Source organism: Herpailurus yagouaroundi, unplaced genomic scaffold (assembly GCF_014898765.1).
Source record: "Herpailurus yagouaroundi ecotype Mexico unplaced genomic scaffold, PumYag 77, whole genome shotgun sequence".
Classification (NCBI taxonomy): domain Eukaryota; kingdom Metazoa; phylum Chordata; class Mammalia; order Carnivora; family Felidae; genus Herpailurus; species Herpailurus yagouaroundi.
In genome coordinates this window covers 30,947,082-30,974,800 of record NW_024412388.1, presented here as the reverse complement: position 1 = coordinate 30,974,800, position 27,719 = coordinate 30,947,082, and the positions used below count along the sequence as shown (strand labels likewise).

Here is a 27,719-nt window from a genome sequence, read left to right as displayed (position 1 = left end):
TGATTGAGAAATGTATTGGCAGTTATTCCAGGCAGGCCTATCATATAATCTAAATTTCCAAGGGTAATTCCTCTGGCCCAAGGGATCCTGGTGATATGACCTGAGAGCTAGGTGGAGCCAAGTAATCTCAGGGAAAAAAAAGTTAACCCTTAAATTGGCTAACAAGGGGTTAGTAAAATACATATTTAGGTATTTTTACACAGTACTGAAAATTTCTCTGCCCTTAGGCTTCTTTAGTGAGGCAGATGGGGTGTTACCATTAAAGTAACACCAAGTGTTCAGCAAATGGTGGTTGTTATGTGTTAGAGTATTGTGGCAGACACATTTTGGATATAACTTCATTTTATCCTTATGACAATCCTGAGAGGTACTTAATGATAAGAAGACTGAGGCCAAGGGGCGTCTGGGTGGCTCAGTTGGTTAAGCATCTGACTCTTGGATTTTGGCCCGGGTCATGATCTCACGATTCGTGAGTCTGAGCCTTGTGTCAGGCTCTGTGCTGACAGTGCAAAACCTGCTTTGGGATTCTCTCTCTCTGTCCCCCCCGCCCTCCCCTGCTGATGCTGTTCTCGCTCTAAAAATAAATACATAAACAAACATTAAGGGGTACGTGGGCGGCTCAGTTGGTTAAGTGTCTGATCTCACAGTTCGGTGAGTTGGAGCCCCACATCAGGCTCTGTGCTGACAGTGCGGAGCCTGCTTGGGATTCTGACTCCCTCTCTTTCTGCCCCTCCCCTGCGCTCTCTCTCTGTCTCTCAAAAATAAATAAACTTAAAAAAATAAATAAACATTAAACAAAAGAAAACTGAGGCTAAGAGGTAAAATGAGGCCATGCAGCAGCTGGTAAGTAGCAGAGTTGGGATTTGAACCCAGCTCTATCATTTTGAAGCCCTTTCTTAAAGGTTGTGGTTCTTGAATTTCAGTCTTCTGGTCTCTGCTTTTTTTTTTTTTTTTCTTTTTTTAAATGTTTATTCATTTTTGAGAGAGAGAGAGAGAGAGAAAGCAGGAGAGGGGCAGAGAGTGAGGGAGACAGAGAACCGAAGCAGGCTCCAGGCTCAGCTCCCAGCTGTCAGCACAGACTGCCCCAACATGGGGCCCGATCCAATAAACTGTGAGATCCTGACCTGAGCTGAAGTCAGACACTGAATACCCAGGTGCCCCTGGTCTTCACTTTCATCTGAGGGTTCCTACTTTATCCTTTCTGCCTTCCTTATTCTTCCTGTTCATATTTTGTGGGTTGTTTACTTGCTTTTCTCTGTTCTCAATCCATCGTTTGCATCCTTTTGCTAAAGAGATGGAAGATTTTGTCCTTCCTTCTGTGTCTGGGTTTGTTTTGTGGGATAAAAACATTAGAGCAGCTGCCCTTGCCTAAGAACTAGACAGATCTGATGCTGGAGAACACCACACTTCTAGTTCAGTGGCTCCAGCACTAGGTAGGCAAACCGTTCTCTTCTCCATTTAACAATGCCTGTTCTGCATCAGGCACTGTGCTAGGCACTGGAGATATTAGCAATGACCTAGACCTAGGCAGAATCTGTTCCTTGCCTTTATGGAACTAACAGCCTGGGGTGGAAGTCAGACAATACACAGGAGTCAGTATATAATTTTATACTGTAATTAGTGGTATGAAGAAAAGAACTAGCTGCTGTGAAAGGAAGAAATAACAGGGATAGATTTGAGATAGGATTGCCATCCCCCATTTAAGAGAGGAGAGAGTTAAAAAAATCCTTTAAATAAATTGATTACCAGTTGTTAAAACAACAAAAAGGGGAGAGGAGAGAGTTGAGGCGCTGGCACCAGCTAGTTGAGGGCAGTCAGGTCGAGAGCCTCTCAAACTCGGAAGTCTTGGTCGCGCCGCTCCCACCTCTCCACTCATCCTAACGGAGTCCTAGGTCTGCGCAGGCGCACTGACGGTTGCCATGGGGACAGCTGCTCCTGCACAAGCGCAGATAGCTTCAAGATGGCGGCGGTAGCGGCTGCACGAGCAGTTTCTGTGGGTTCCGGGCTACGCGGTCTGCAACGGACACTGCCTCTTGTAGTGATTCTTGGGGCGACCGGCACCGGCAAATCCACCCTGGCGTTGCAGCTAGGCCAGCGGCTCGGTGGCGAAATCGTCAGCGCTGACTCCATGCAGGTATGACAGTGCGGCTGTCCACGGGCCTGTGAAACCCAGAGGCCGCGTGCGGGCCTCTGGCGGAGTGGATACCCTGTCGCATGGGTGTAGTGGGTGAACCCTGAGGCTTGTGGGACCGAGTGGGCAGGTGAAGGGAACCCATAATTACTAGGTGCCCACCCACCATGTGCCAGACGTACTGCCAGGCGATTGATTGGCTTTCCTCATCGCATTTACTTCTTACGACGTTGCTGTTGGTAGATTCTGTTCTCTCCATTTGCGCGTGAGAAAATTCACCTAGGGAGATGGAAGGGCTTTCTCTGTGTCACACAGCGAATAAGGGGAGGAGATAGCATTTGAACTTACAAGGTTGACAGGCGTCCAATAAATATCTTTTGAATGAAAATTATCGCAGAGCCTTTGCTACTTAGAGTATTCAGCGACACCGGTATAAGTTGGTTACCGTCTATGAGTGCCTCCTGAGGGAGGGTATGGAACAGGATGGATATTCATCAGAGACCTGGATTCTAGTTCCGGATCTGCCGTCGGCCACGTGAGCTTAACGTATCTGTGAAGTGGAAAAAATGCCACCTGCCCTCAGGGCTGTGGTGCTTAATAAGTGAGATCATGAGTTTTATTTATTATTATTTTTTTTATTTTTTTTAACGTTTATTTATTTTTGAGACAGAGAGAGACAGAGCATGAACGGGGGAGGGGCAGAGAGAGAGGGAGACACAGAATCGGAAGCAGGCTCCAGCCTCTGAGCCATCAGCCCAGAGCCCCACGTGGGGCTCGAACTCACTGATCTCGAGATCGTGACCTGAGCTGAAGTTGGACGCCCAACCGACTAAGCCACCCTGGCGCCCCGAGATCATGAGTTTTAGAATGAAGAGCAGGGTCCTGAAGAAGGCGGGGGCCATGCACTTGGCAAATATTTGTGTAAGTTGAGGTTAGAGGTTTTTTTTAACCTACTCTGGCTGATGGGAGTCGGGAGGCTTTGTCCTCTTCCCTGAGTTGGAGGAAAAGCCCAGAAGGAGTGTGTACTACACACAGCACCTGGGTGCATTTGGCCTCGGGTTGAGAGTGGGTGACATTTGGGGTAAATCTGTGATGGAGGAATTACACACGCTATTTATTGAGGATAATTTACAGTTAATGAGGTTTTGGAGTAAATGAGGTGCTTGAGTGTGAAAGGGCCTGGCACTGAGTCTAGCCCCTACCTGATGGGTACTCAGCAAGGAAGGGCAGTCCTTCCCACTGCACCCCGTAACCCTCGGGGCATGGTTTCATTTGGAGGGACATGACCCATCAACACACGTGAAATGATTAGTGTAATTCAACAAATGTTTGTTTGCAACCTCTACGATGTGTCAGCTTCAAGAGACAGACTTTACCTCAAATCCCAACCCTGTCTTTTCTAAGGTATGTGATTTCAGCCTGAACTCTGCGCCTTTGTTTCTTCTGTAAAATAGGAAGAAGAATATTAGCGCAACATAATTGTGATGATTAACATGATAAAGTGTGTAAAGCACTTAATAGTACGGCACGGAGTGCTAAAAACATGACAGGTGCTATTTTCCGCAAGGCCCTTTTGGAGAGAAAAGCCATAATGCCTCTCCTCAGCGAGTTTTAGTCCAGCTAAACATGAAATAAAGCAGAAGTAGTGTTTGAACTGTGATACTAATGATGCTCTGCAAGGTGGATGGGGCAGGGAGGAGAGAGACTGCAAATGTTAGATTTTATGCTAAAGCTTACAGTTTCTGAGAAGGGAGAAGAAGTCAACAAAGACCGGTGTGGTTAGTCATGGAAAGCTCTCTGAAAAGGGACTTGAAAGGTGAAGTTTGGATAGATAAGAAAGAAGAAAGGCATTATGTCAAAGGAGAGAACATGAAGGAAGATTTAGAAGGTGAAATGGGCATGTGTGTATGAAGTATGGTGAAAGGAGGCTGTTCGTTAGGTTTTGCAGATATTGTGGAATGGGGGGTGAGTAATATGATGAAGGCAGGCAGTGTGTAAGAAGCATTCATCTGTGAATAGTGTGCCTGATGAATTGGATTTGGGGGTGGGTGTTAGGAATGCAGGGGAAAACAAAGATGTCATCATATCAAAGTGAGTTGACCACAGATCGCTGAAAGAATAATGCACACCATGCGATTCAGGATTCAGGTTTGTGGGCCTGGGAGAGTATGGTGAGCAGGGCAGGAAGTCAGGAAGGTTTGGCACGGCACAGTGGGAGTGGCAACAGGACTTCCAAGGGGAAAGTCTGTTGGGGGGTGGAGAGTGTAACAGGTATGAGCCGTTTCAGGACTCTTGCACTGACTGCCTCTGCCTGGTGGAACTTCTTCATCTGTTTAACCACGTGGCTTGCTTTCTGTCTTCAGTCACATCTTTACTCAGATGTCACCTTATGAGGCCTTCTCTGGTCCTCCTATTTAAAATAACACACCACTGCTCCCTGTTCCCATCTTCCTCAAACACCACACGTAGCCCTGTCGAGAGTGTTCTCAGGAAGTCGTCTTAATTTTACATTTATTTAAAATAATTTTTTTTAATGTTTGTTTATTTTTGAAAGAGAGAGAGAGACAGAATGCAAGCGGGGGAAGGGCAGAGAGAGAGGGAGACACAGAATCTGAAGCAGGTTCCAGCTCTCAGCACAGAGCTGGCTGGACGCGAGGCTCAAACTCAAAAACCGTGAGATATCATGACCTGAACCAAAGTCAGACGCTTAACTGACTGAGCCACCCAGGCGCCCCTTAATTTTACATTTATTTTTAAGTAAGTTAGTGGGTTCTGGCAATGAGTGTTGTATATAGCTCTTTAATAGCTATTACCCATTTCTCAGATCTTTCTCTACTCATAGCTGTGTGCCGTAAGGTTGAGGTTGCTAGAGGTTTTGTTGACTGTAAAACAGGTCATGTGTATGGGACAATGAGCCTCATATAGTGCTGATGATACGGTAGACCCTTAATATTTGATGAAGTATTTGTTGACTTGCCGTATTAAAATGGCACATCTTGATCCATTCAGATTTTTCGTGTGGTTATATAAGTAACTAGAGCATGGGAATTACATTTCTTTTGTCCTAGGGACACCACAAGGATTAATTAATGTATGAAAACACTTTGAAGATTATTGAGCCTCCTGAACTGGCTATAGGTTGTGTTTAGTTTTGATTGTACTGTGGATATTTGTATCATTTCCTCTTGATTCCCATTGGAGAACTTTGACCTTTGATTATACTTTTCAGTCCAAATAATGATATAAAGTATCTCTGCCCCATTTATGGGGTTATATGCAGTTCTTCATTCTACCTTTGCTTACCATGCCCCTGTTACATGTTTCACTTGTTTTTTTATCCCGTGGAGGGAGATGGTGCTTTTTAGTGACTTGAGGTTGACTCAGAATTTTTATAAATGTGTCAACAAAAATGACATTTAAAGAAAGAATTGAAGTATAGTTGATACGCAATGGCACATTAGTTTCAGGTGTACAAAAGGACGTTCTTAATGTTGGATTACCAGCTCCTTGAAAGAGCATTTTCAATTTCAAATAAGTACACAGGCAGAATGATAATAACAACTTAAATTTGCATAGCAAATTTGTTTATAAAATACTTACATATGCTTTTTATTCTACCTTACCTCGTAAGGTAAATATCATTGTCATTTCACAGGTAAGACAACAGGCCTTGCAGTAAGGTCTGGCAGTAAGTAGCAAACCTGGAGTTGAACACAGGTGTTTACTTTCCACGTCTACTGCCTTATCCACACAGAGCCATCCCCTTTAGATGAGGCAGGAGCTGTGGTGTTCAGTCATTAGAGAGTATTTCTTAACTTGTACGCCACTCTTCTTTCACAGGAGTGTGCTACATTTTGATCAGGATATAAAATGTATTTGAGGATTCATATTGTGAATCATAGTGTGAATTCATAGTGATGTCTGTCAAATGGAGCGTTGAGCCGAGTGGTGGCCACATGAGGCATTGCCTATGGGGATAAAACTTGCTGCAACTAACAGGTATAATTTAATGTCAATAATTTAATGATACTAAAGGCAGAGAATGTTTACTGAAACAAAGGAGAAACTTGGCCTTGTGGAGAGCCTAGTCGGAGCTGTAAACTTTGTTGTACAGCCACACAGACCAAAGGATGACCAAATGGAAAGTGTGATAATTAGAAAGTTCTTTCAGGCTTCCAAGTTAATCTTTTAAAAAACAAATATTTGCCTTTTAATAATCACTTTTGGAATGATGTCCAGAATTTCATATTTCACAAGTATACTAGTAATTCAAAAAGGATTGTAAAACACTGTCTTAAATCTTAACTTGTCTAGCACCTCATACTTGTTTCGTTATCCTTTTGTTCTGCCTTAACTGTAGGGTGATCCCAAGGCAACCCCTGTTGGGGCATTTCCCATCCAGGGAAAGTGATTGTTTTTTTGTGAACATTGAGTAAGTATATCAAGGTAGCTTCTTCAAGGGAAAACCACAATGGAATGTTTAGGGTAGTATATCTAGGGTGATAATATTGTCCTGGAGCCCAACAGATAATGACTTGCTTCTGTAGCCATGTAGCATGTGAAGGTCCTGCCTGGCTTCTTGCTTCCCAGTCTCATGCACTTGATTTGTTGAGTGGAAAGTCAGAAACACTCTCTGAGGGATTACTTGCTTAGGGACTCCTGCTGGGCTCTACTTTGGATTTCTGCCTGGCAGGTGTGATTATAGTGAGAAACAACATTTGTGCTTAATTTCCTGAGTTTTCCAAGTGCCGGTTTCACAAATCATAGAAACATAAATATTGTTAGTCAGCAGTAAAAGTCTAAATTTAAGGAGGGTCAGGTAATACAATCCCTGCTTTCCAGGATGGAAAAACTGAGGCACAGAAGATTAAAGAACACACTAGAGATCACGCTGCAAGACACTGGTACACCTGGGAATTGGATCTGGGTCTTCTAACTCCTCTGTAGTGTCTAATATATTGCAGGAAGATGATACTGAAGGTCTTCTTTTCAGACTGAGTCTTTTTCTTGGCATGTAAATTCAAGGTACAATGCATCGCCTTCAGTGACTGGATGAAACATTGTACTGAGAAACATGAAGGCACTTGCCAAAAGATGTACAATGACTGCCTGGAAATACAGACTGCCAACTATATGCCACGAGATAAATACACAAAGTGTTCTATTTGGGTTTATAGAGAGGAAGTATCCCTAATGCCTTAGTTCTTCAAGTCCTGTGGAGAAGCAGTAGTCATACATAGGAGCACTGTTCCCTTTATGTTTGTCTAAACCTACAAGAGCAGAAGCAAATGATTTTTGGCAGTCTGACTAGTGAGCAGCCTATGTGTCATCTAATAGATGTGGAGTCTGGGTTCTTTTTGTCTGCTTCGGGACATAATTTAGGAGCAGTATTTTTTTTTTTTTTTAAACCAAAGGACTGTTTGTCTGATAGTGCTCAAGGGAGATCAGGGATGCATGGGAGAGGGATATGAAAGGAGAGAAGGGAGTGTGAATCACGGTGGCTTAGTAGGACACGATATAAAAGCCACAAAAACCTGTTAACCAGGAGAGATGGGGGCTGTCTGGAGGCTGCTTGCCACAACTGAACAGAGGCGATCTTTTAAGAAAAAAAAAGACTGAGGCTGGGGGTGCCTGGGTGGCTCAGTTGGTTGAGCATCCGACTCATGATTTCAGCTTCGGCCATGATCTCACAGTCTGTGGGATCAAACCCCATGTCGTGCTCTGTGCTGAGCCTGCTTGGGATTGTCTCTCCCTCTCCCTTTGCCCCTCCCCCACTTGTATGGTCCTTCTTGCTCTCAAAGTAAATAAGCGTTAAAAAAAAAAACAACTGAGCATGACAAGAAGCTAAGAAGGAAGTCTCAAAGTTTTGCCTCCTCCCAAAAATCTGTCTGCGTCTCTAGATTCCTTGATTCACCTCCACTGTGACTGAATGTAGTTTTCCTTTGGCTAAAGTATTCAGCTTGGTGGGTTGTTCATATACTGTATGTTCACCTTTTTGCAGCGATGGGAAGAACTTTGGAATCAAACCTTTGATGTTTTGTAAGGAAAGAGAAGTCACTACTGGCCATATGAGAAATCGTGGGAGGGCACAAATGGGACTTGCAGGTTCAGATTTGTGAGGGTGAGGTGCTGCCCTGAGGCTTCAGGGCCTGGGGCAGGGTGTTGAAATAGCTGTTCTTCAAAAGGAATGTAGTATGTTCTAGGGGTAAAAGTTACTTGGGGTGTGTAAGAATTCACGTATGTGATTCATATCTACTTGTATGTGTCTTAACTAAATTGGTTTTGGTTTCTTGTGTAGTTTGAATTCTTTAGATAAACTTGAATCAGACTGGGGTCCTCTTTGCCGCCTTGCTTACCTTTGGAGCCCTGGTTCGGAGCTACAGGTTCACCACTGCTGCTTCCTCATTGTGGCATCCAGAGTTCAGGCTCATACCACTACACCATGAACAGTCATAATAATAATAGCAGCAATGTAGTAAGCAATAATAGTCTGTATGCCAGGTACTGTTCTAAAAGTTTGACATGTATTATCTCACTTAGTCTCATCACAGCCTTATCAGGTAGGCACTATCATTATCTCACCCATCCAGAAAATTCCTTTCTTGAACTCTGTCTCTGTGCTATTCTATATTTTTCCCCCACGTCTTCTTACTTATTTGTCCATTCATCCTGCATCCCATTCTTTTCCCCTGTACCCACTGTATACATTTTATCAGACAGAGGAGGAAGACTATTCCTGACAAAAGAACAGCATGAGCAAAGTAAAGGAAGTAAAGGTCATTCAAGGAATGACCAGGAATTATCTGGCATGGAGGATACTTGAGGAACAGTAGTAAGAGGTAAAACTAAAAATACAGGACCCTGTGAACAAGTTGCAGAGGCCCTTGAAAGGAATGCCAGGAGGCGTGGCGTTTTAAATTCGGAAGTGATAGCGAATCTGTTACATAGGGTAACTCTGATGGAGAGTGGGTTAGAGAGTGATAAACAGCTTAGGATTTGGTTGCATTAGCCTGAGTGAGAGGGGCTGGAGTTGGTCTGTGGCTGGGGAGAAGTAACCATTTCGACATTTTAGAGACAATCAATAGGATTTGGTTTTTGAAAAAAAAATCCAAATAACAGAAAAGTACAAAGGAAGTGTCACCATAGTCTTGGCATCAAAGGTTCAACATTTTAAAATGCTGGTGCACATCCTTTCAGACATTTGTGTATTTTTGCAAATGTGCTTATGTGTTTTTTTGTTTTTATTCCCAATTTTACTGTGGTAACATACACATAAAATTTACCACCTTAACCATTTTTTTTTTTTTTTAAACTAAAAGAACCTCTACGGCCAACATTGATTGGGCTTTTGAACTCACGACCTGGAGATTAAAAGTCACATTCTCGGCCAACTGACCCAGCCAGATACCTTCATCTTAACCATTTTTAACTGTACAGCTTAATGGTATTAAGTACGTTCATAATGCTGTGTAACCATAATCACACCATCTATCTCCATAACTTTTTGTCTTGTAAAACTGAAACTCTGTACTCGTTAAACAATACCTCTCCGTTCCTCTTTCCTCCTAGCCCTTGGTAACCACCATTTCACGTTCTATGTCTATGATTTTGACTGCTCTTACATACCTCGTATAAGTGGAATCATATAATATTTGTCTCTTTTGTGACTGGCTTGTTTCATTTAGCATAATGTCCTGAAGGTTCCATTTATGTGTGTATGTTTCTACATAAATTGACTCATACATTTGCTATTCTTCTGTGTCCTGCTCTCCCCCCAGTCTTAGCAGTATGTTATGGATAACTTTATGTGTTAATGTTACACAACTGTACATCAGTGGTCTCAATATGGGATCATTTTGCCCCCCAGGGGACATTTGCAATTTCTGGAAACATTTTTGGTTGTAACAACTGGGGAGGTTGGTCCCTGACATATATTGGGTAGAGACCAGGAATGCTGCCAAACATCCTACTTTGCATAAAACAGCTCCTCACAACAAAGATTTATTTGGCCCAAAATAGCAATATATTGTACTGAGGTTAAGAAACCCTGTTTACTTTATTGGTTGTTAAATTTTGAAGTAATTTAGATTTACACAAGAGTTTCAAAGATAGTAGAGAGAGTTCTTGTATACCCTTTACGTATCTTCTCCTAAAATTAACATCTTGCATCATCATGGTACATTTGCCAACACTAAGAAATTGACATAGGTACGGTACTGTTAACTGTAGACCTTACTTGGTTCTCACTAGTTATCTACTAATGTCCTTATTCTGTTTCAGGATCCCATCTAGGGTCCCACATTGCATTTAGTTTTCGTGTCTGTTTAGGTTCCTCCAATCTGTGACAGTTTCTCAGACTCTTCCAGTCTATGACTTCAAAACTGTTGAAGGGTACTTGTCAGCTATTTTGTAGAATGTTTCTTAATTTGGGTTTCTCATGATTACACTGGCATTACAGATTTGGGGAAAGCATACCCTTCTCATTACATCATATCAGGGTATGATGTCAACATGACTTATTTCTGGTGCTGTTAACGTTAACCTTGATTGTTTGGTTTGGGTTGCATCTGCCAGATTTTGCCACTGTGAAGCCCCATTTGTTAGAAATGACTTGCTAAGTCCGGCCCACATTGAAGGGGAGGGGATTTAAGCTCTACCTCCTGAAGGGAGGAATATCCCAAGAATGTGTGGATGTATGTTAAAAGCACCACAATAATTAATAAATATTTTAGAGGAGATACTTTGAGACAATTCAGATGTCCTGTTTTTCCTTAAAGTTTCACTCACTAATTTAAGGATTTGTCAGTGGATCATTCCTGCCCAGTTACTATGATAATTTACTTCATTCCTTCTACTTTTATGAATTGTAATTTTTGTGGAATGAGTTGTCCTTTTTCCTCACTTATTTACATCATTTACTTGTATAGTATGGATATTTATTTTATTCTTTGGGTTATAATCCAATACGGTGTTTTGTTGCTCAGATTATTCCAACTTTGGTTATTGAGCGCTCTTTCATATTGACTCTGTGTCCTTTGGCATGCCTCCATGTTTGTTTAGTACTTCCTTTCTGGCACTGCAAGATGCTCCCAGCTTATGTTTGTCTTGCCCCAGCCCTAGAATCAGCCATTTTCCCAAGGAGCCCTGATTCCTTTTATTGGTGAATGTTTTTCTTTTGTTTTGTTTGTTTTTTTGTGTGAATGGTATTTAGAAACCAAAATCTGGGGCTCCTGGGTGGGTGGCTCAGTCGGTTGGGCGGCCGACTTCGGCTCAGGTCATGGTCTCACGGGTTCGTGAGTTCAAGCCTCTCGGTCAGGCTCTGTGCTGACAGCTCAGAGCCTGGAGTTTGCTTCAGATCCTGTGTGTGTGTGTGTGTGTCTCTCTCTCTGCCCCTCTCCCACTGTCTCTCTCTTAAAAATAAACATTAACATTTTTTTTTAATAAAAAAAAATGAAACCAAAATCTGGATGCTGGGTGTGTTTGTTGCTATTGGGATATCATTGTTTCTTGTCTCTTTGGTGGAAAAACCTAGGAAACATGCTTATGTACACTAATCCTTGTATACACAAATATCTATGTTTATGTCTGTATCTATCTACATATATATGAAAATAAACATGTGTTTATACAAATATCTCTGACTCTACTCTGGCACCACAGGATCCATCCCAATGTTCTCTATTTGTGTTCTCTTTCTCAGAGAGTAAGAAATTTGGCTTCTCATTGGCTATAATATATTTATTTATTTATGCAACCTGTAAAGTAGTTTCAGTAGTTACTTATGTAAGAAACAAACTTACCAATTAAAAATTTTTTTAAATGTTTATTTATTTTTGAGAGAGAGAGAGAGAGAGAGAGAGACAGAGCACGACTGGGGGAGGGGCAGAGAGAGAGGGAGACACAGAATCAGAAGCAAGCTCCATGCTCGAGCTTTCAGGACAAAGTCCCACAGGACAGAGCCCCACGCGGGGCTCGAACTCACAAACTGTGAGATCATGACCTGAGCCAAAGTCAGATGCCCCAACCGACTGAGCCACCCAGCCGCCCCAACAATTTACCAATTAGGTATAATGTTTGTGTACAGTTCTTTTTGTTCATTTTAGCCTATAGTATCTAGTCATAATGTTATACACAGTTATTTAGGTAAGCTCCTTTTTTTCCCCCTCCACTGCCCTTCAGTGAGGTAATGCTGTGCATTTGTAACACAGGTAGATTCATTTATTGCAGTCTGCATTCTATCCTGGGTTCCCCAGAAGTTGTTTTTTTTGTTTTGTTTTTTTAAATTGCATACAGTAAAGTGCATTCTTTGTTGAGTACAGTTTTATGGGTTTTGACAAATGCAGAGTCAGGTTTCCACCATCACAGTACCGTACTAAACAGTTCCATCACTCTAAAAATTTTCTTGTATGGCCTCTTTGTAGTCAGCTCTTCTACCTACCCCACCTTTCAACAACCACTGATCTGTTTTCCATCCCCTTGTTTTTTGCCTTTTCTGGAATGTAATGTACATGGAATCATACAATATGCAGCCTTTGGGGTCTGGCTTTTTCACCTAGCAAAAAGTACCTTTTAAATCTCCCAAGTCCATTACTCTTTATTGCTAAGTGTCATTCCATTGTATGGATGTACCATCGTATGCCCATTCACCTAAGAGAGGACATGTGAATTTCCAGTTTTTAGCACTTATAAAGAAAGCTGTTATAAACATTCATGTGCTGATGGTTTAACTTTATAGGAAACCCTTAAAGGATTTTCCAAAATGGCTGTGCCATTTTGCATTCCTACCAGCAGTGAATGAGAATTTCTGTTCCTCTGTATCCTCCCCAGGATTTGGTATTGTCTTTTTTTTTTTTTTTAATTTTAGCAATTCTAATAGGTATGTACTGGTATCTCAGGGTGGTCAATTTACATTTCCCTAAAGGCTAATGATGTTGAGCATCTTTTCATATGCTTATTTGCCATCTGTGTGTCTTTGAAGTGTTTGTCAGATTTTTTGGTGGATGTGTTTGCCTTATTCTTGACTTTTAAGAGTTCTTTATATATCCTGGGTACAAATTCTTTATTAGATTTGTTATTTGCCAGTATTTTCTCCTGCTCTGTGGCTTATTTGTTTTTCATTTTCTTCACAGTGTCTTTGACAGAACAAAAGTTTTAAATTTCCACAAAGTCCAATTTTTTTTTCTTTTACGGATTGTGTCTTTGGTTTCCTACCCTAAAAACTCATTGGCAACCCCAAGGTCATGCAGATTTTCTTGCCATTTTTTTAAAAAGTTTTAAATGTTTTATTTATTTTTGAGAGAGCGAGAGCTAGTGAAAGAGCGTGGGGAAGGGGCAGAGAGAGAGGGATACATAGAATCTGAAGCAGACTCCAGGCTCTGAGCTGTCAGCACAGAGCCGGACGCAGGACTTGAACTCATGAACCGCGAGATCATGGCCTGAGCCAAAGTCAGAAGCTTTACCAACTGAGCCACCCAGGCGCCCCTCACCATTTATTAAGAGAAGTATTATTTAAAGAAAAATTGTATAGTTTTGCATTTTACATGTAGGTTTGTGAGCTGTTCTGAATAAATTTTTGTATAAGGTATGATATTATGGACATCCAGTTGTGCCAGCACTGATTTTGAAAGGCTAGCCTTTCTCTATTAAATTGCCTTTGTACTTCTGTCAAAAGCCAGTTTATATTTGTGCGGGTCTATTTCTGGGCTGTGTTCTGTTCCATTCATCTATGTGTCTCTTCTTTTGCCAATATTGCATTGTCTTGATTACAGTGGCTTTATAATAAGTCTTGAAATTGGATAGCGTAAGCCTTCCAACTTTCTACTTGGTTGTTTTTAATCTCCGGGTAGTCTATTTTTTTTTTAAATTAATTTATTTTTTTTATTTTGAGAGAGAGCACAAGCACAGGAGGGGCAGAGAGAGAGAGAGAGAGAGAGAGAGAGAGAGAATCTCAAGCAGGCTCCACACTTTCAGCACGGAGCCCAATGCGGGGCTCGATCCCATAAACCATGAGATCATGACCTGAACCGAAATCAAGAGTCAGGTGCTTAAGTAACTGAGCCACCCAGGCACCCCATCTGTGTAAGTCTGTTTTATAGATGTATCATAATTAATGAGGTTTCTACTGAAGGACATTTAAAGGGTTGTTTTTTGCTATAATAAATGATGCTGAGATGAACATCTTCACACATACATCTTTTTGGACTGTGTGATTCCTTTTTCAGGATAATTCCTAGAATGGGAATACTGGGTAAGATGTAAACATTACCTCTTTTTTCCTCCCAATTTTCTGAGGTTATTAGAGGTTATATTATTTTTCTCATTGAGGTAAAATTCATATGATGTCAGCCATTTTAAATTGTTTTTTGGGGGCGCCTGGGTGGCGCAGTCGGTTAAGCGTCCGACTTCAGCCAGGTCACGATCTCGCGGTCCGTGAGTTCGAGCCCCGCGTCGGGCTCTGGGCTGATGGCTCGGAGCCTGGAGCCTGTTTCCGATTCTGTGTCTCCCTCTCTGTCTGCCCCTCCCCCGTTCATGCTCTGTCTCTCTCTGTCCCAAAAATAAATAAACGCTGAAAAAAAATTTTTTTTAATTGTTTTTTGTTTTTTAAAGTTTATTTATTTTGCGGGAGAGAGCACACACATGGGAGAGGGGCAGAGAGAGTGGGAGAAAGAGAATCTCAAGTAGGCTCTGCTCTGTCAGTGCAGAGCCGGATGTGGGGCTCGATCTCATGAACCGTGAAATCATGACCTGGGCCAAAATCAAGAGTCAGACGTTTAAACATCTGAACCACACAGGTGCCCAGCATCAGCCATTTTAAAGTGAATGATTCTGGGGCATCTGGCTGGCTCAGTCAGTAGAGCATGTGACTCTTGATCTCAGGGTTGTGAGTTCGAGCCCCATGTTGGGTGTATAGATTACTTAAAAAATCATATCTTTAAAGTGAACGATTCAGTGTCATTTGGTATATTCACAGTGGTGTACAACCATACCCTCTGTCTAGTTCCAAAATATTTCCACCACCCCAAAAGAAAACCCCATACCCATTAAGCAGTTACTTGCCCATTTCCCCTTCCCTCCCAGCTCCTGGCAAATACTTGTCTGCTTTGTGTCCCTATAGATTTTACCTATTCCAGATATTTCATATAAATGCAATCATATAGGGGCGCCTGGGTGGCGCAGTCGGTTAAGCATCCGACTTCAGCCAGGTCACGATCTCGCGGTCCATGAGTTCGAGCCCCACGTCAGGCTCTGGGCTGATGGCTCAGAGCCTGGAGCCTGTTTCCCATTCTGTGTCTCCCTCTCTCTCTGCCCCTCCCCCGTTCATGCTCTGTCTCTCTCTGTCCCAAAAATAAATAAACGTTGAAAATGCAATCATATAATCTGTTAGCATGTATTGGTAATTTGTTCCTTTTTATGGTTGAATAATTTTCCTTTGTATGTATAGATCACAATTTGTCCCATCTATTGATGGGCATTAGTACCTTAGGCTATTATGAATAGTGCCACTGTGAACTTGTATGTATATGTACATGTATTTGTTTGATTATCTGTTCTTAGTTATTTTTGGGTAATACCTAGGAGTAGAATTGCTGGGTCATGGTAATTCTATGTCTACCTTTTTGAGGAATTGCCAAACTGTTTTACACAATGGCTATATTATTTTACATTCCCACCAGCAATGTGTAAGGGTATCAATTTCTCTACCTTGTCTCCAATACTTGTTATTTTTCCTTTTAAAAAATTATGTTTAACTTTTATTATTTTTTTAGTTTTGTTTATTTTAAGACAGAGGGCACAAGCCGGGGAGAGGCAGAGAGAGAATCCTAAGCAGGCTTTGCACTCCATGCTGAGCTCAACATGGGGCTTAGTCTCATAACGGTGAAATCATGACCTAGCCAAAATCAGGAGTTGGACGCTCAAACGATTGAGCCATCCAGGCACCCTTTTCCTTTTTAATAAAATTTTCCTTAAAAAAAAAAAAAAATTATAGCATCCTAGTGGGTGTGAAAGTGGTATCACTTTAAGAGTTTTGATTTACATTTTCTTAGTGGCCATTTGTGTAATATCTTCTTTGGAAAAAATATCTATTTAGGTCTTGTGTTCATTTTTTAAATTTTTTTAATGTTTATTTTTGAGATGAGAGAGACAGAGTATGAGTGAGTGGGGGAGGGGCAGAGAGAGAGGGAGACACAGAATCCCAAGCAGGCTCTAGGCTCTGAGCTGTCAGCACAGAGCCGGATGTGGGGCTTGAACCCACGAACCGTGAGATCGTGAGCTGAGCTCAAGTAGGACACTCAGCTGACTGAGCCACCCACGTGCTCCTTGTGTTCATTTTTAAATTGGGTTGGTTGTCTTTTTGTTGCTGGTTGGCACACATTACATTTTGATACATATTGCCAGACTTTTGGTTTGAAGAAAGTTTGTATCAGTGGTATGTGTATTTTTGTTCACCCTTGCAATTCTGTGTATTACCTATCTTTTCATTATTATAGTTTGGCAAACAAGTGAATTTCATTTTGATTTCATTTCTTTGGTTAATTGTCTTTTCAAGGGTGCATTGGTCATTTGTGTATTGCTTGTTTTAATTCCTTGCTCATACCTGTTATGCCCACTTCTATATAATGGTTTTCATTTATGTGTTTATTGCTTTGTAAGAGTTTTTTGTGTATTGTAAGTTTGAATCCTTTACGCAGTCTCATGTATTGGAAGTATTTTTTTCAGTTGGTCATTTGTCTTTTGACTTGTATGATTTTTTTGGGGTCATAATAAATGTTTTAGGTTTGTATGTTCTCATACTTTTTGTGAGTACATGTTACTTTTAACATTCTTTTAGAAAGAGAATGTTATGGGGGGGGGGGCACCCAGCTAGCTCAGTCAGTAGAACATGGACTCTTGCTCTCTGGGTCATGAGTTCAAGTCCCATGTTGCGCATAGAGCCTACTTTATTATTTTTTCTTAAAGATTTAAAAACTTTTGGGGCGCCTGGGTGGCGCAGTCGGTTAAGCGTCCGACTTCGGCCAGGTCACGATCTCGCGGTCCGTGAGTTCGAGCCCCGCATCAGGCTCTGGGCTGATGGCTCAGAGCCTGGAGCCTGTTTCCGATTCTGTGTCTCCCTCTCTCTCTGCTCCTCCCCCGTTCGTGCTCTGTCTCTCTCTGTCCCAAAAATAAATAAACGTTGGGAAAAAAAAAAAAGATTTAAAAACTTTTTATTTATTTATTTATTTATTTATTTATTTATTTATTTTTAACTTTTTTTTTTCTTTTTTTTAAATTTATTTTTGGTACAGAGAGAGACAGAGCATGAACGGGGGAGGGGCAGAGAGAGAGGGAGACACAGAATGGGAAACAGGCTCCAGGCTCTAAACCATCAGCCCAGAGCCCGACGCGGGGCTCGAACTCACGGACCGCGAGATCGTGACCTGGCTGAAGTCGGACCCTTAACCGACTGCGCCACCGAGGCGCCCCTAAAAACTTTTTAAAGTGTTTATTTATTTTTGAGGGGGGGGGTGGGCAGAGCGTGAGCCAGGGAGGGGCAGAGAGAGAGAGAGGGAGACACAGAATCCGAAGCAGGCTCCAGACTCTGAGCTGTCAGCACAGAGCCCAGTACGGGGCTCCAACTCATGAACAGTGAGACCATGACCTGAGCTGAAGTCAGACGCTTAACTGATTGAGCCACCCAGGTGCCCCGAGTCTACTTTAAAAAAAAATGAGAATGTTATAATAGATTTATAATGTATTGAACTGTTGGAACTTACAGATGTGAACAAAAAGTATTGTTGGCGCTCTGGTGTAAATGAAGGTATACTCAGGCCTCCTTGCCTTCAGCATGCCTGTTGCTCTTTGCTTGCAGTCCCCTACATGCATAATTACAGATGGAATATGGGATTCTGTGTTGTCCAGGTGGGTACTTTTGGTTAGCTACCCCACTAACCAGTTTCCTTACTTTCCTTTTTTTTTTTTTTTGGTTTACATCTTGTTAGTGCCTAGCATCATAACTTGTAACGGTGGTTCTCACTCCCAGGTGCACATTGTAATCACCTGGGTAGCATTAAAAAACATTGATGCTCAGGCTTATAGTATTCAGAAAGTGTGTATTGATTAGAATTAGATTTAGATGATTTGCCTAATAGGCAAATGTTTCCTAATTTATAGTCTGTCTTTACTCTGAGGTCTTCATTTAGCTTGTTTAGCCTAGCAGGCAGTTTTATTTACTGAGAAAACTGGGTTTTAGTCTCAGCTTTGCCACTAACTCGCTGTACTTATAACCTGGGACAAGATACTGCCCTCTCTGGGCTTTAGTTTCCTCTTTGGCTATATTAGTGAGGGAGGACTGATTAGATCAGATCAGGGTTGGGCAGACTTTTTCTGTTAAGGTCCAGTTAGTAAATATTTTAGGCTTTGTGGGTCATACAGTGTCTGTCAGTGTCTATTTTATTTATTTTTTTATTTGTTTTGAGAGAAAGAGTGGGCATGCTTGTGTGTGGGAGGGGCAGAGAGAGAGAGAGAGAGAGAGAGAGAGAGGGAGGGAGAGAATCCCAAGCAAGCTTCGCACTGTCAGCACAGACCCTGAAGCCAGGCTTGATCCCCATGAATCCCAAGATCATGACCTGAGCTGAAATAGACACTTAACCAGCTGAGCCACACAGGCTCTCCTGTCTGTCATGGTGTCTAAAGCTCCTTTTAGCTCTGGTATTTTGTGGTTCTCTTGTTTCAAACCCTAGCCAGGGGTCTCACCTCGAAACACCAAGAAAAATCTTGTTTAATAACCACCAATTAAATATAGATAATGCCAAGCACTTCTATAGTGCTTATTACCATTTGCCTGCCATTATTCTAAGTATTTCATCTATATTAACTCTAATCTCCAGAATAACATAGTGAGGAGTGTAGGTACTATTATTATTATTTTTATTCCCATTTTATAGATTAGGATACTTGAGGCAAGGAAAACTAAGATCCTGCGAAATGAAGTTGGGTAATGGAGTCAGAATTTGAACCCATGCTTCTGGCTCCATCATACACTGTTGGCTTTCCCTAACTTAGATACAGACCTCCAAATAATATATGCTCTATCTCAGGTATCTTAAAATAAAATCTCACTGAAACCGTCAAAAGTGGGCCAATCTGGAGGCTGTAAAATAGGCCACAAGAAGAGCTTTATTATTGATTTTATTTTCTCAAAAGAGCCCTTTTGTTTCTGTCCCAGCATTATGGTCACATGGCATCGTCTTTGTTTATATTTTCAGCTTTCTATCATATTTACTCTTCAAAACCTTGAAGGGGTTCAGTGTATGGAAGCTGTCTTCTCAGTTTCTGGAATTTAATTTCACCTTAGTAGGAATTCATTACTTCAGTCAAGCAAACAGACTAGAGTCAAATGGGAATAAAAACTCCTCATGAGAGGCAGCAGAAATAGCTTGTGTTATGGGCAGGGCATCTAGGCTTTAGTCGTGTCTCTATTGCCAGCCAATTATATATGCAGGGGAGCTCCCTGAGCCTCTGTATTCTCAAGTATAAAATTTCAGGTGATCGGACCGGGTAGATGATCTCGGAATTTCCTTACATCCATGCTTTGCCAGGGCTTGCAGGTGGACTTCTAAGCAGCCACTGCAGAGGCTCTCCGTTGCAGAGTTTCTCATACTTCAACTTTAAAGTATGTTAAAAGTATGTTAACTTTAAAGTATGCCGGTTTTGCACTCTCTACCCTGATCTGTCTACATTTATTTATCTATTTACTTATTTAAACGTTTATTTATTTATTGAGAGGAACGAGTGGGGAAGGGCAGAGAGAGAGAGAGAGAGAGAGAGAGAGAGAGAAAATCCCATGCAGGCTCCGCACTATCAGCACGGAGCCCGATGTGGGGCTTGAAGTCAGGAACCACGAAATCATGACCTGAGGCAAAGAAATCAAGACTCGGATGCTCAATCTACCGAGCCACCCAGCTGCCCCTGTCTACATTTATTTAGATGTAAAAATTCATGTTTTATGTTCTTTTTACCAATTAGGAAGATCCCGTGCTTAAGAAGAATGCATAGTGTACTCATTATGTATGCACCTCTCAGTTTGAGAAGCATGGCCTTGTATTATGATTGTAGTTCCTTTTCCCTTAAATAGAGATAGCCATTGGAGGACCAAAAGTCTCTATCTGCACTACAAATTCCAAACCACTCCTCTCACTAGACTGAACACATCAGGTACAGGTTCTCCCACTTTCTGAGCATCTTAATCTGTCTGATTTAGTCAGCATGTCTGCAGTTGAACTTCTGCCAAGCAAAGCTAAAAGGAGTAGTTGCCTGCCCTGTTCCTGCAGCTAATTCATTCTTTCTTAATAAGTGTACATTTTTAAAGAAGTTATCCTTTTATTAAGAAAGAAAAGTTAAATAGGGTGCCTGGGTGGCTCAGTCGGTGGTTAAGCGTCTGACTTTTGATTTCAGCTCAGGTCTTGATCTCAGGGTTGTGAGTTCAAGCCCTACATTGGGCTCCGTGCTGGGTGTGAAGCCTACTAAGAAAGAGAGAAAGAGAGAGGGAGGGAGGGAAGGAAGTTAGGCAAGAGATTTGACCTTTTCTCTACTTTTCCACATCTCTTCATTTGAATAATCAAGTTCAAAATCTTAAAAAAAATTTTTTTTTAGTGTTTTCTTTATTTTTGAGACAGAAAGAGACAGAGCATGAGCAGGGGAGGGGCAGAGAGAGAGCGAGACACAGAATCTGAAGCAGGCTCCAGGCTCTGAGCGGTCAGCACAGAGCCCAACACAGGGCTCGAACTCACTAACCGCGAGATCATGACCTAAGCCGAAGTTGGATGCTCAACCGACTGAGCCACCCAGGTGCCCCAAATTCAAATTCTTTTAATCAAAAAGGAAAATCAACTTTTGGTGATAGAGGCAGGAAAGCGATTGAAGGATTTCAGGATCTAATTTGGATTGGGAAGGAAATGAAGTTAAAAGGGGGAAGATAACTTATGAGGAAGAAACCAAACAAGGAGGGCAGCTTTTCATTTTGCTTATAAACAGCTATGTTGGGGCATCATAGCCAACCTGAACTCAGACAGAGCTCCACGATCTGCCCAGTGTCCAGGATCTTGCTGATTAACACACTTATTAGGGCCACCCTACAGCATAAAAACCGTAAAGGGTTGGAGCCGCGTTGCCTGGATTTTAAGTCCTAGCCCCACTACTTACTAGCTATGCAACCTCTCTGTGCTTCAGATTTTTTTTTTATGTTTATTATTTATTTTGAGAGAGACAAAGATAACACAAGGGTGGGAGGGGCAGAGAGAGAGACACGGAGAGAGAGAATCCCAAGCAGACTCCACGCTGTCAGCACAGAGCCTGATGAGGGGCTCAAACCCATGAAACCGTGATGTCCTGACCTAAACCAAAACCACCCAGGGATTTGGGGGAGTTTCTCCATGGTGAAATTTCTTTGGACCAGGGTTTCTCAACTTCAGGACTGTTGACATTTTGGGTTGGGATAATTTTTTGCTGTGTGAGCTCTTATTTCCTTGTAGTATCCAGTTAAATACCTAGAACATTAAATGTTTGGTGGTTATGATATTTAAAGAAGATGGTACAGTCACACTCTAATGTCTCTTAGAAACTTTAAATCACGTATGTCTTTATAGTACAGTTATTTGTATCTCTGTTTCTGCTAGCCTGGACTCCTTGAGGACAGGGACCCTTTCTTAATCTTCTTTGCATGCCTAACATCTTGCAGATTACCTGGCACATAATAGACTCAGTAAATGTTTGCAGAGATAAGTCAGTTATGTTGATAATTGGCTAAGTAGGTTAAACCTGGGATTTTTCAGAATATTTCAGCTATCAGACCTCACAAAGAGGCCAGAGCCTCCTTAGTATTGACAGAATCTGATTTGTGCAGAGAGAAGCATTTTATCCACTCATTTCTGTGTACACAGATCACAGGTGTCTTCTGGGAGAGTAGGAGATGGAACCGAGTGGCATACTGCCTTTAAAAGATAACACAAACCCTTTAAGCGCTTCTTAGCACCCAGGGCTGCCTGTTCTATAGGCGAAGTCACACTGAAACTATAATTGAAGCTGGAAAATAGGTGGAATGTAAAGCAATCAGCTACAAACCTGCCTTACCCTGGTAGAATGTTGTTTTGTGGGCAGGTAATAAGCCCAGTTGGGGCATTTGCAATATAAATATCTGTATGGACCAAATGTGACGTTTACAAAATTGATTGGTTTCTAAATTTGTTTAGATGTTTATCCTTAGTGCATATGTGTAAAATGTTGCTGTGTTTTTGCTTTTTGGCTGGGTGGTATGATTTTAATTGATAAGCAACGTATGCCCTAAAATGCATCATTCATGGGGCACCTGGCTGGCTCAGTTGGTGGAGCATGTGACTCTTTATCTCCGGATTATGCGTTCAAGCCCCCTGTTGGGTGTAGAGATTACTTAAAAGTAAACTCTTAAATGCATAATTCGTAGGTGTACAAAAAGTGAAAATACCTGTGTAGGGGTGCCTGGGTGGCTCAGTCAGTTAAGCATCGACTCTTGGTTTCAGCTCAGGTCACGATCTCACAGTTCGTGAGTTTGCTGCCTTGCTCCCTCTTGCCCCAGCTTGCTCTCTCTTTCTCTCTCTCTCTCTCAAAAAAATGAAACATAAAAAAATTTAAAAAGTGAAAATACCTGCTTAGTACCACCATATCTTTATGCCCAGTTTCTTTTAGTCTGATGGTATGGGAAACAAAAGTTGACAAATCACTCAAAGATGACAATTCACATTGGTAACCAAGATGTAGTACTTTTGTATGAATTACAGTTTTTAGTTTGTTAACTCTGTGAGCAAGAAGTCTTTCCTTAAACCATGAGTACTTCTTTCTGATATTTGTTGGCATTTGCATATACCATAAATAGTGTAGTAGTCTACTTCCTTTAAAATAAGGTGAGCCTCATTCTGGGGTTACCTTCTGTTTGATTTATGTTGATGTGTTTATTTGCTTAAGCTTACTATTTTAAGGTGTTCTAGAAGATACACTTAAAGACGAGACTCAAGGGGCGCCTGGGTGGCGCAGTCGGTTAAGCGTCCGACTTCAGCCAGGTCACGATCTCGCGGTCCGTGAGTTCGAGCCCCGCGTCGGGCTCTGGGCTGATGGCTCGGAGCCTGGAGCCTGTTTCCGATTCTGTGTCTCCCTCTCTCTCTGCCCCTCCCCCGTTCATGCTCTGTCTCTCTCTGTCCCAAAAATAAATAAATGTAAAAAAAAAAAAAAAAAAGACGAGACTCAAAATGACAATTTACCGGGTATCTAGGTGGCTCAGTCAGTTGAGTGGCTGCCTCTTGATTTTGTCTCAGGTCACGATTCCAGGGTTGTGGGATTGAGCCCCATGTCAGGCTCTGCGCTGAGCGTGGAGCCTGCTTAAAGATTCTCTCTCCCTCTGCCCCTCTCCCCTCTTGTGCTTGGTTTCTCTTTAAAATTTAAAGAAAAGTGGGGGGGGGGGATGAAAATTTATCTACAAATTTATCTATATGTCGGATAGAACATGCTGGTAGGGATATTTACATTTTGGTTTTTTTGTAAGTTGGGGATGGTAATTTTGCATTTGCAGCGATAATTTCCTTAACATTAATCTCAATGTTAAAAACGAGAATCCACTTACAGGGTTCAGAAATCTTCCACTGGCAAAATCAAGTTGTTGCTGTTTGAGTTCTTTCACGTTGATTGGGTTATTTGGAATGCAACAGAGCCAGCTAAAGTTTGTGGGAAAAGAGGGAGAGGAACACGCAATTGTTAACTCCTTTTCTCCTGTAGTCTTCTTAATTTGTGCAGAAGACTGCGGTGTAGGGTATATCCTATAGCACTTTGTAACATCAGAAGGAAGTCTTGCTCAAGATACACAGAGAGAACACCCTGTGATCTAAGATTCCACCAGTACTCAGGTGTAAGAATGCAAGTTTGTTGTCGGGCACAGATTAAGTGAGTTAAAGGCAGAGCTGATTCTTTCCTGGTGGCTCTTTATATGTCTTATGTGCACTATTTTACTAATTAACAATTTTATTTTACCTGAAGATAGCTTCTGTCCCTGTTGGGTAAAAAACCTCAGTAGCTACCAGCAAAGAGGCTTCAGAGTGATAAATAATAACACTAAATTTATTTCCCATTATCCTTCTGTTGTGATAGTAGTTGTTGTAATATGGGTAGTAATATAATAACCCTTCATAGCATCTGCAGTGTTAGGCAAAAACTAAGTGCTTTGCATGTATTAACTCACTTAATCCATGCAACAACCCCACGAGATAGACATTATTATCCTCATTTTACTGATGAGGGATTGAGGCACAGAGAAGTTAGTAACTGACTACTCCACTGGTACAAATAGCTGGTAAGTGGCAGAGCTAGGAATTGATCTGAGGCAGCCTGGCGCCAGCGTCCTTCCTCCTAACCATTATACTGTGCTGTACTTAATCGACACCCATGTAAGTAAAGGGAAATGTGAGATAAAAAATGCTTTTAACATCTTTGTGGGCTCTATGGAACTTATTATTTGTTCATTCAATGCTCCCTGTAGAATCAGTGATTACAGAGAGAACATTTAATCTCAAAGCATTCATCCCTATTTTCAAACTAGTATTTTCAGATCTGCTCTCCGAGACCTTGCATTTAGAAAAAGTACATTTGAACTTTTTAGTTGAATTGGCAGATCAAGAGCTTACAGGCAGGATATTGCCTTTGAGTATTTAGACTGTATATGCTGGCCCCCTGAAGCAGTAATTTGGTTAGATCACAATGTTTCCACCAGAGTGTAGCAGTATTAGGGGTTCTGACTTCAAAGTGTGTATGTGTGTGTTTTATATGTATCTTTGTAAATAGGCCACTTCTTCACAAATGGAGCCAATGCTATACAAATCCTAAAAATTATGTTTCAGAGCATTTTAATCCAAGAAATATCTAAGCATTTGAAGTAGAACTATGAGCAATGCAAAATGTTACCTTTCTGGAGACTTATGATAAGTAAAATAAATAAAACAACCTGCCCATTTTTAAATGCTTAAAGTTCAGGCCTAAAGAACTTCCAGTTAATCTTGCAGAATTAGTTCTCACTTGAGCACTGATTTACATACACTTTTTATCTTTAAGTTTAAACTAATTGCCACTATTTGATAAGAAAGCCCGTGTTTTGTTTTCTCCTGCTACCTTTGTCCTGGGTTTCTTGGGTGGGTCCCCTATGCCCTGAACACAAATGCTTAGAGCACATCTATTCTGGTGCTTTGCATCAGTCACGTGTTTGGCTGGAGGGAGGTACGGATCACCATTCCTACCTCAAATGTGCCTTTTATGGAAGCAGGTGACTATCTCATGCTAATTTTCTTTCCCCTAGGTTTATGAAGGCTTAGACATCATCACCAACAAGGTTTCTGCCCAAGAGCAGAGAATGTGCCAGCACCACATGATCAGCTTTGTGGATCCTCTTGTGACAAATTACACAGTTGTGGACTTCAGGAACAAGGCAACTGCTCTGATATCCTTAGGAAAGACAGCAACTAGGCTTGTGGGTGCAAGGCAGCCCAAGCCAGAAAGTTTTCTTTTCAGTGACAGTTTCTTCTAAGCAGGGGCACCCAAGACCTAACAACCCATAGGTAGCATCCCCATCTGAACTATATGGATTGAAAGATACAATGCCCTTGCTACTCAGAACCTTGTCTTCAGACTGCAACATTTAGCATCCCTTGGGCACTTATTAGAAATGCTGAATTTGGTCCTCACTCCAGACCTGTTGAATCAGAATCTGCATTTAACAAGAATCCCAGATGATTCATAGGCATGTTAAAATTTGAGAAGCTGTTTTAGTGGCAAGAACACTGATTTAGGAACCAGAAAAAATCTGTGTTCTAGTCCCAGAACTACCTCTTTGGACCAAGTGGATTTTATTGGGTAGAGAGCATTTACCCCACGGAGCTTCAGTTTCCCACCCTTTAAATGAGGTTACAAAATCAGTTTATAAATATAATGGAGTTACAGTTAGAATTTAATAGGGATTGTTGGGTGAGGGAGGTCTGCAAAACACCAATAAAGTTTTTTTTTTCTAAAAATAATTTTTTTTCTGTGATCAGTGATCTTTTACTTTTTAAATTTTAATTCCAATATAGTTAACATTAGTTAACATTAGTAACAGTGTTACATTAGTTTTAACACCAATACATTTTTGAAAAGACTAGTATAAGGGAACTGCCCTTGTATTTTAACTGTTCAGACTGCCTTTAATATTTGGACTGCCAGATGGGGCTCCTGGCAGGCTCAGCTGGTAGAGCATGAGACTCTTGATCTCGGGGGTCACAAGTTCAATCAAGCCCTATGCTGGGCATAGAGATTACTTTAAAAAATATATTTGGACTGCTAGATATTAAAACGTAATGAAAATTCATAATAATTATAATAGCATGGAACTTACACTAGACAGACTTATGGCACAGAATAGAGAAAACTCAGAATACAAATTCAAATCAATGTACATACTTAGCTTATGATCAAGGTGGTATTTTAGAACAGTGGAAAAATAAAGCAGCAGTTAATAATTATTCCCAGGACTTGGGGTGCCTAGGTGACCTAGTTGGTTAAGCGTCTGACTTTGGCTTAGGTCACGATCTCGCAGTTCTTGAGTTGGAGCCCCGCATCCGGCTCTCTGCTGTTCAGATCCTCTGTCCCCCTCTCTCTCTGCCCTTCCCCTGCTTGTGCACATGCACTCTCTCTCTCTCTCTCAAAAATAAACATCAAAAAAATAATTATTTCTAGGACAGCTAATTATTTTGGAAAAAAATAAAATCACAGCCTCATTATATATGACATAAATTGCAGATGGATTTCAGAGTTAAATATGTGTATTCTTTTAAATTTTTTTTTCAACGTTTTTTTTTTTTAATTTTATTTTTGGGACAGAGAGAGACAGAGCATGAACGGGGGAGGGGCAGAGAGAGAGGGAGACACAGAATTGGAAACAGGCTCCAGGCTCCGAGCCATCAGCCCAGAGCCTGACGCGGGGCTCGAACTCACAGACTGCGAGATCGTGACCTGGCTGAAGTCGGACGCTTAACCGACTGCGCCACTCAGGCACCCCTAAATATGTGTATTCTTAATGAAACTTTAAAACAAATGGGATAATATATAATTGATTACTTATGTGATTTTAACTACACACAGTAGGGAAGGACTTTGTAGATATCTAGTCTTTAAACATTTTTTTAATGGATTTTTTAAAAAGTTTATTTATTTTAAGAGAGAGAGAGAGTACAAGTTGGGAAGAAGGAGAAAGAGACAATCCCAAGCAGGTACTGATGGTGCAGAGCCTGTTGCAGGGCTCAAAACTGTGAGATCATGACCCAAGCCGAAGTCGGCTGCTTAACCAACTGAGCCACCCAGGTGCCCCTAATGGACTTTTTAACTTAATTTTTTCCCTTGTGTTAAAGTACACACAAAACTTACCACTTAGCCATTTTTTTTTAAGTTTATTTTTTGAGAGAGACAGAATCCCAAGCAGAGAGAGGGAGAGAGGATCCCCAGCAGGTTCTGCATTGTCAGCACAGAGCCCAACACATGAGATCATGACCTGAGCCAAGAAACCAAGAGT

General features: G+C 41.4%; 1 protein-coding gene across 10 annotated transcripts in view; it reads left to right on the top strand.

Moving 5' to 3' along the window:
- Positions 1–1,938: 1,938 nt before the first annotated feature.
- Positions 1,939–27,719, top strand: part of TRIT1 (tRNA isopentenyltransferase 1) — a 58,392-nt gene continuing 32,611 nt past the window's right edge. For 3 of the 10 annotated variants that reach the window (XR_005788494.1, XM_040469759.1, XM_040469758.1), the window contains exons 1-2: positions 1,941–2,134; positions 25,476–25,616. Coding sequence is in view for 8 of the 10 variants with exons in the window: in XM_040469759.1 (XP_040325693.1) it covers positions 1,961–2,134; positions 25,476–25,616 (315 nt within the window). In the remaining 2 variants the exon portion in view is untranslated. Of the gene's footprint in view, positions 2,135–2,914; positions 3,053–25,475; positions 25,617–27,719 lie in introns of those variants that run through there. The other 7 variants (XR_005788495.1, XM_040469764.1, XM_040469762.1 and 4 more) reach the window with 6 other exon arrangements.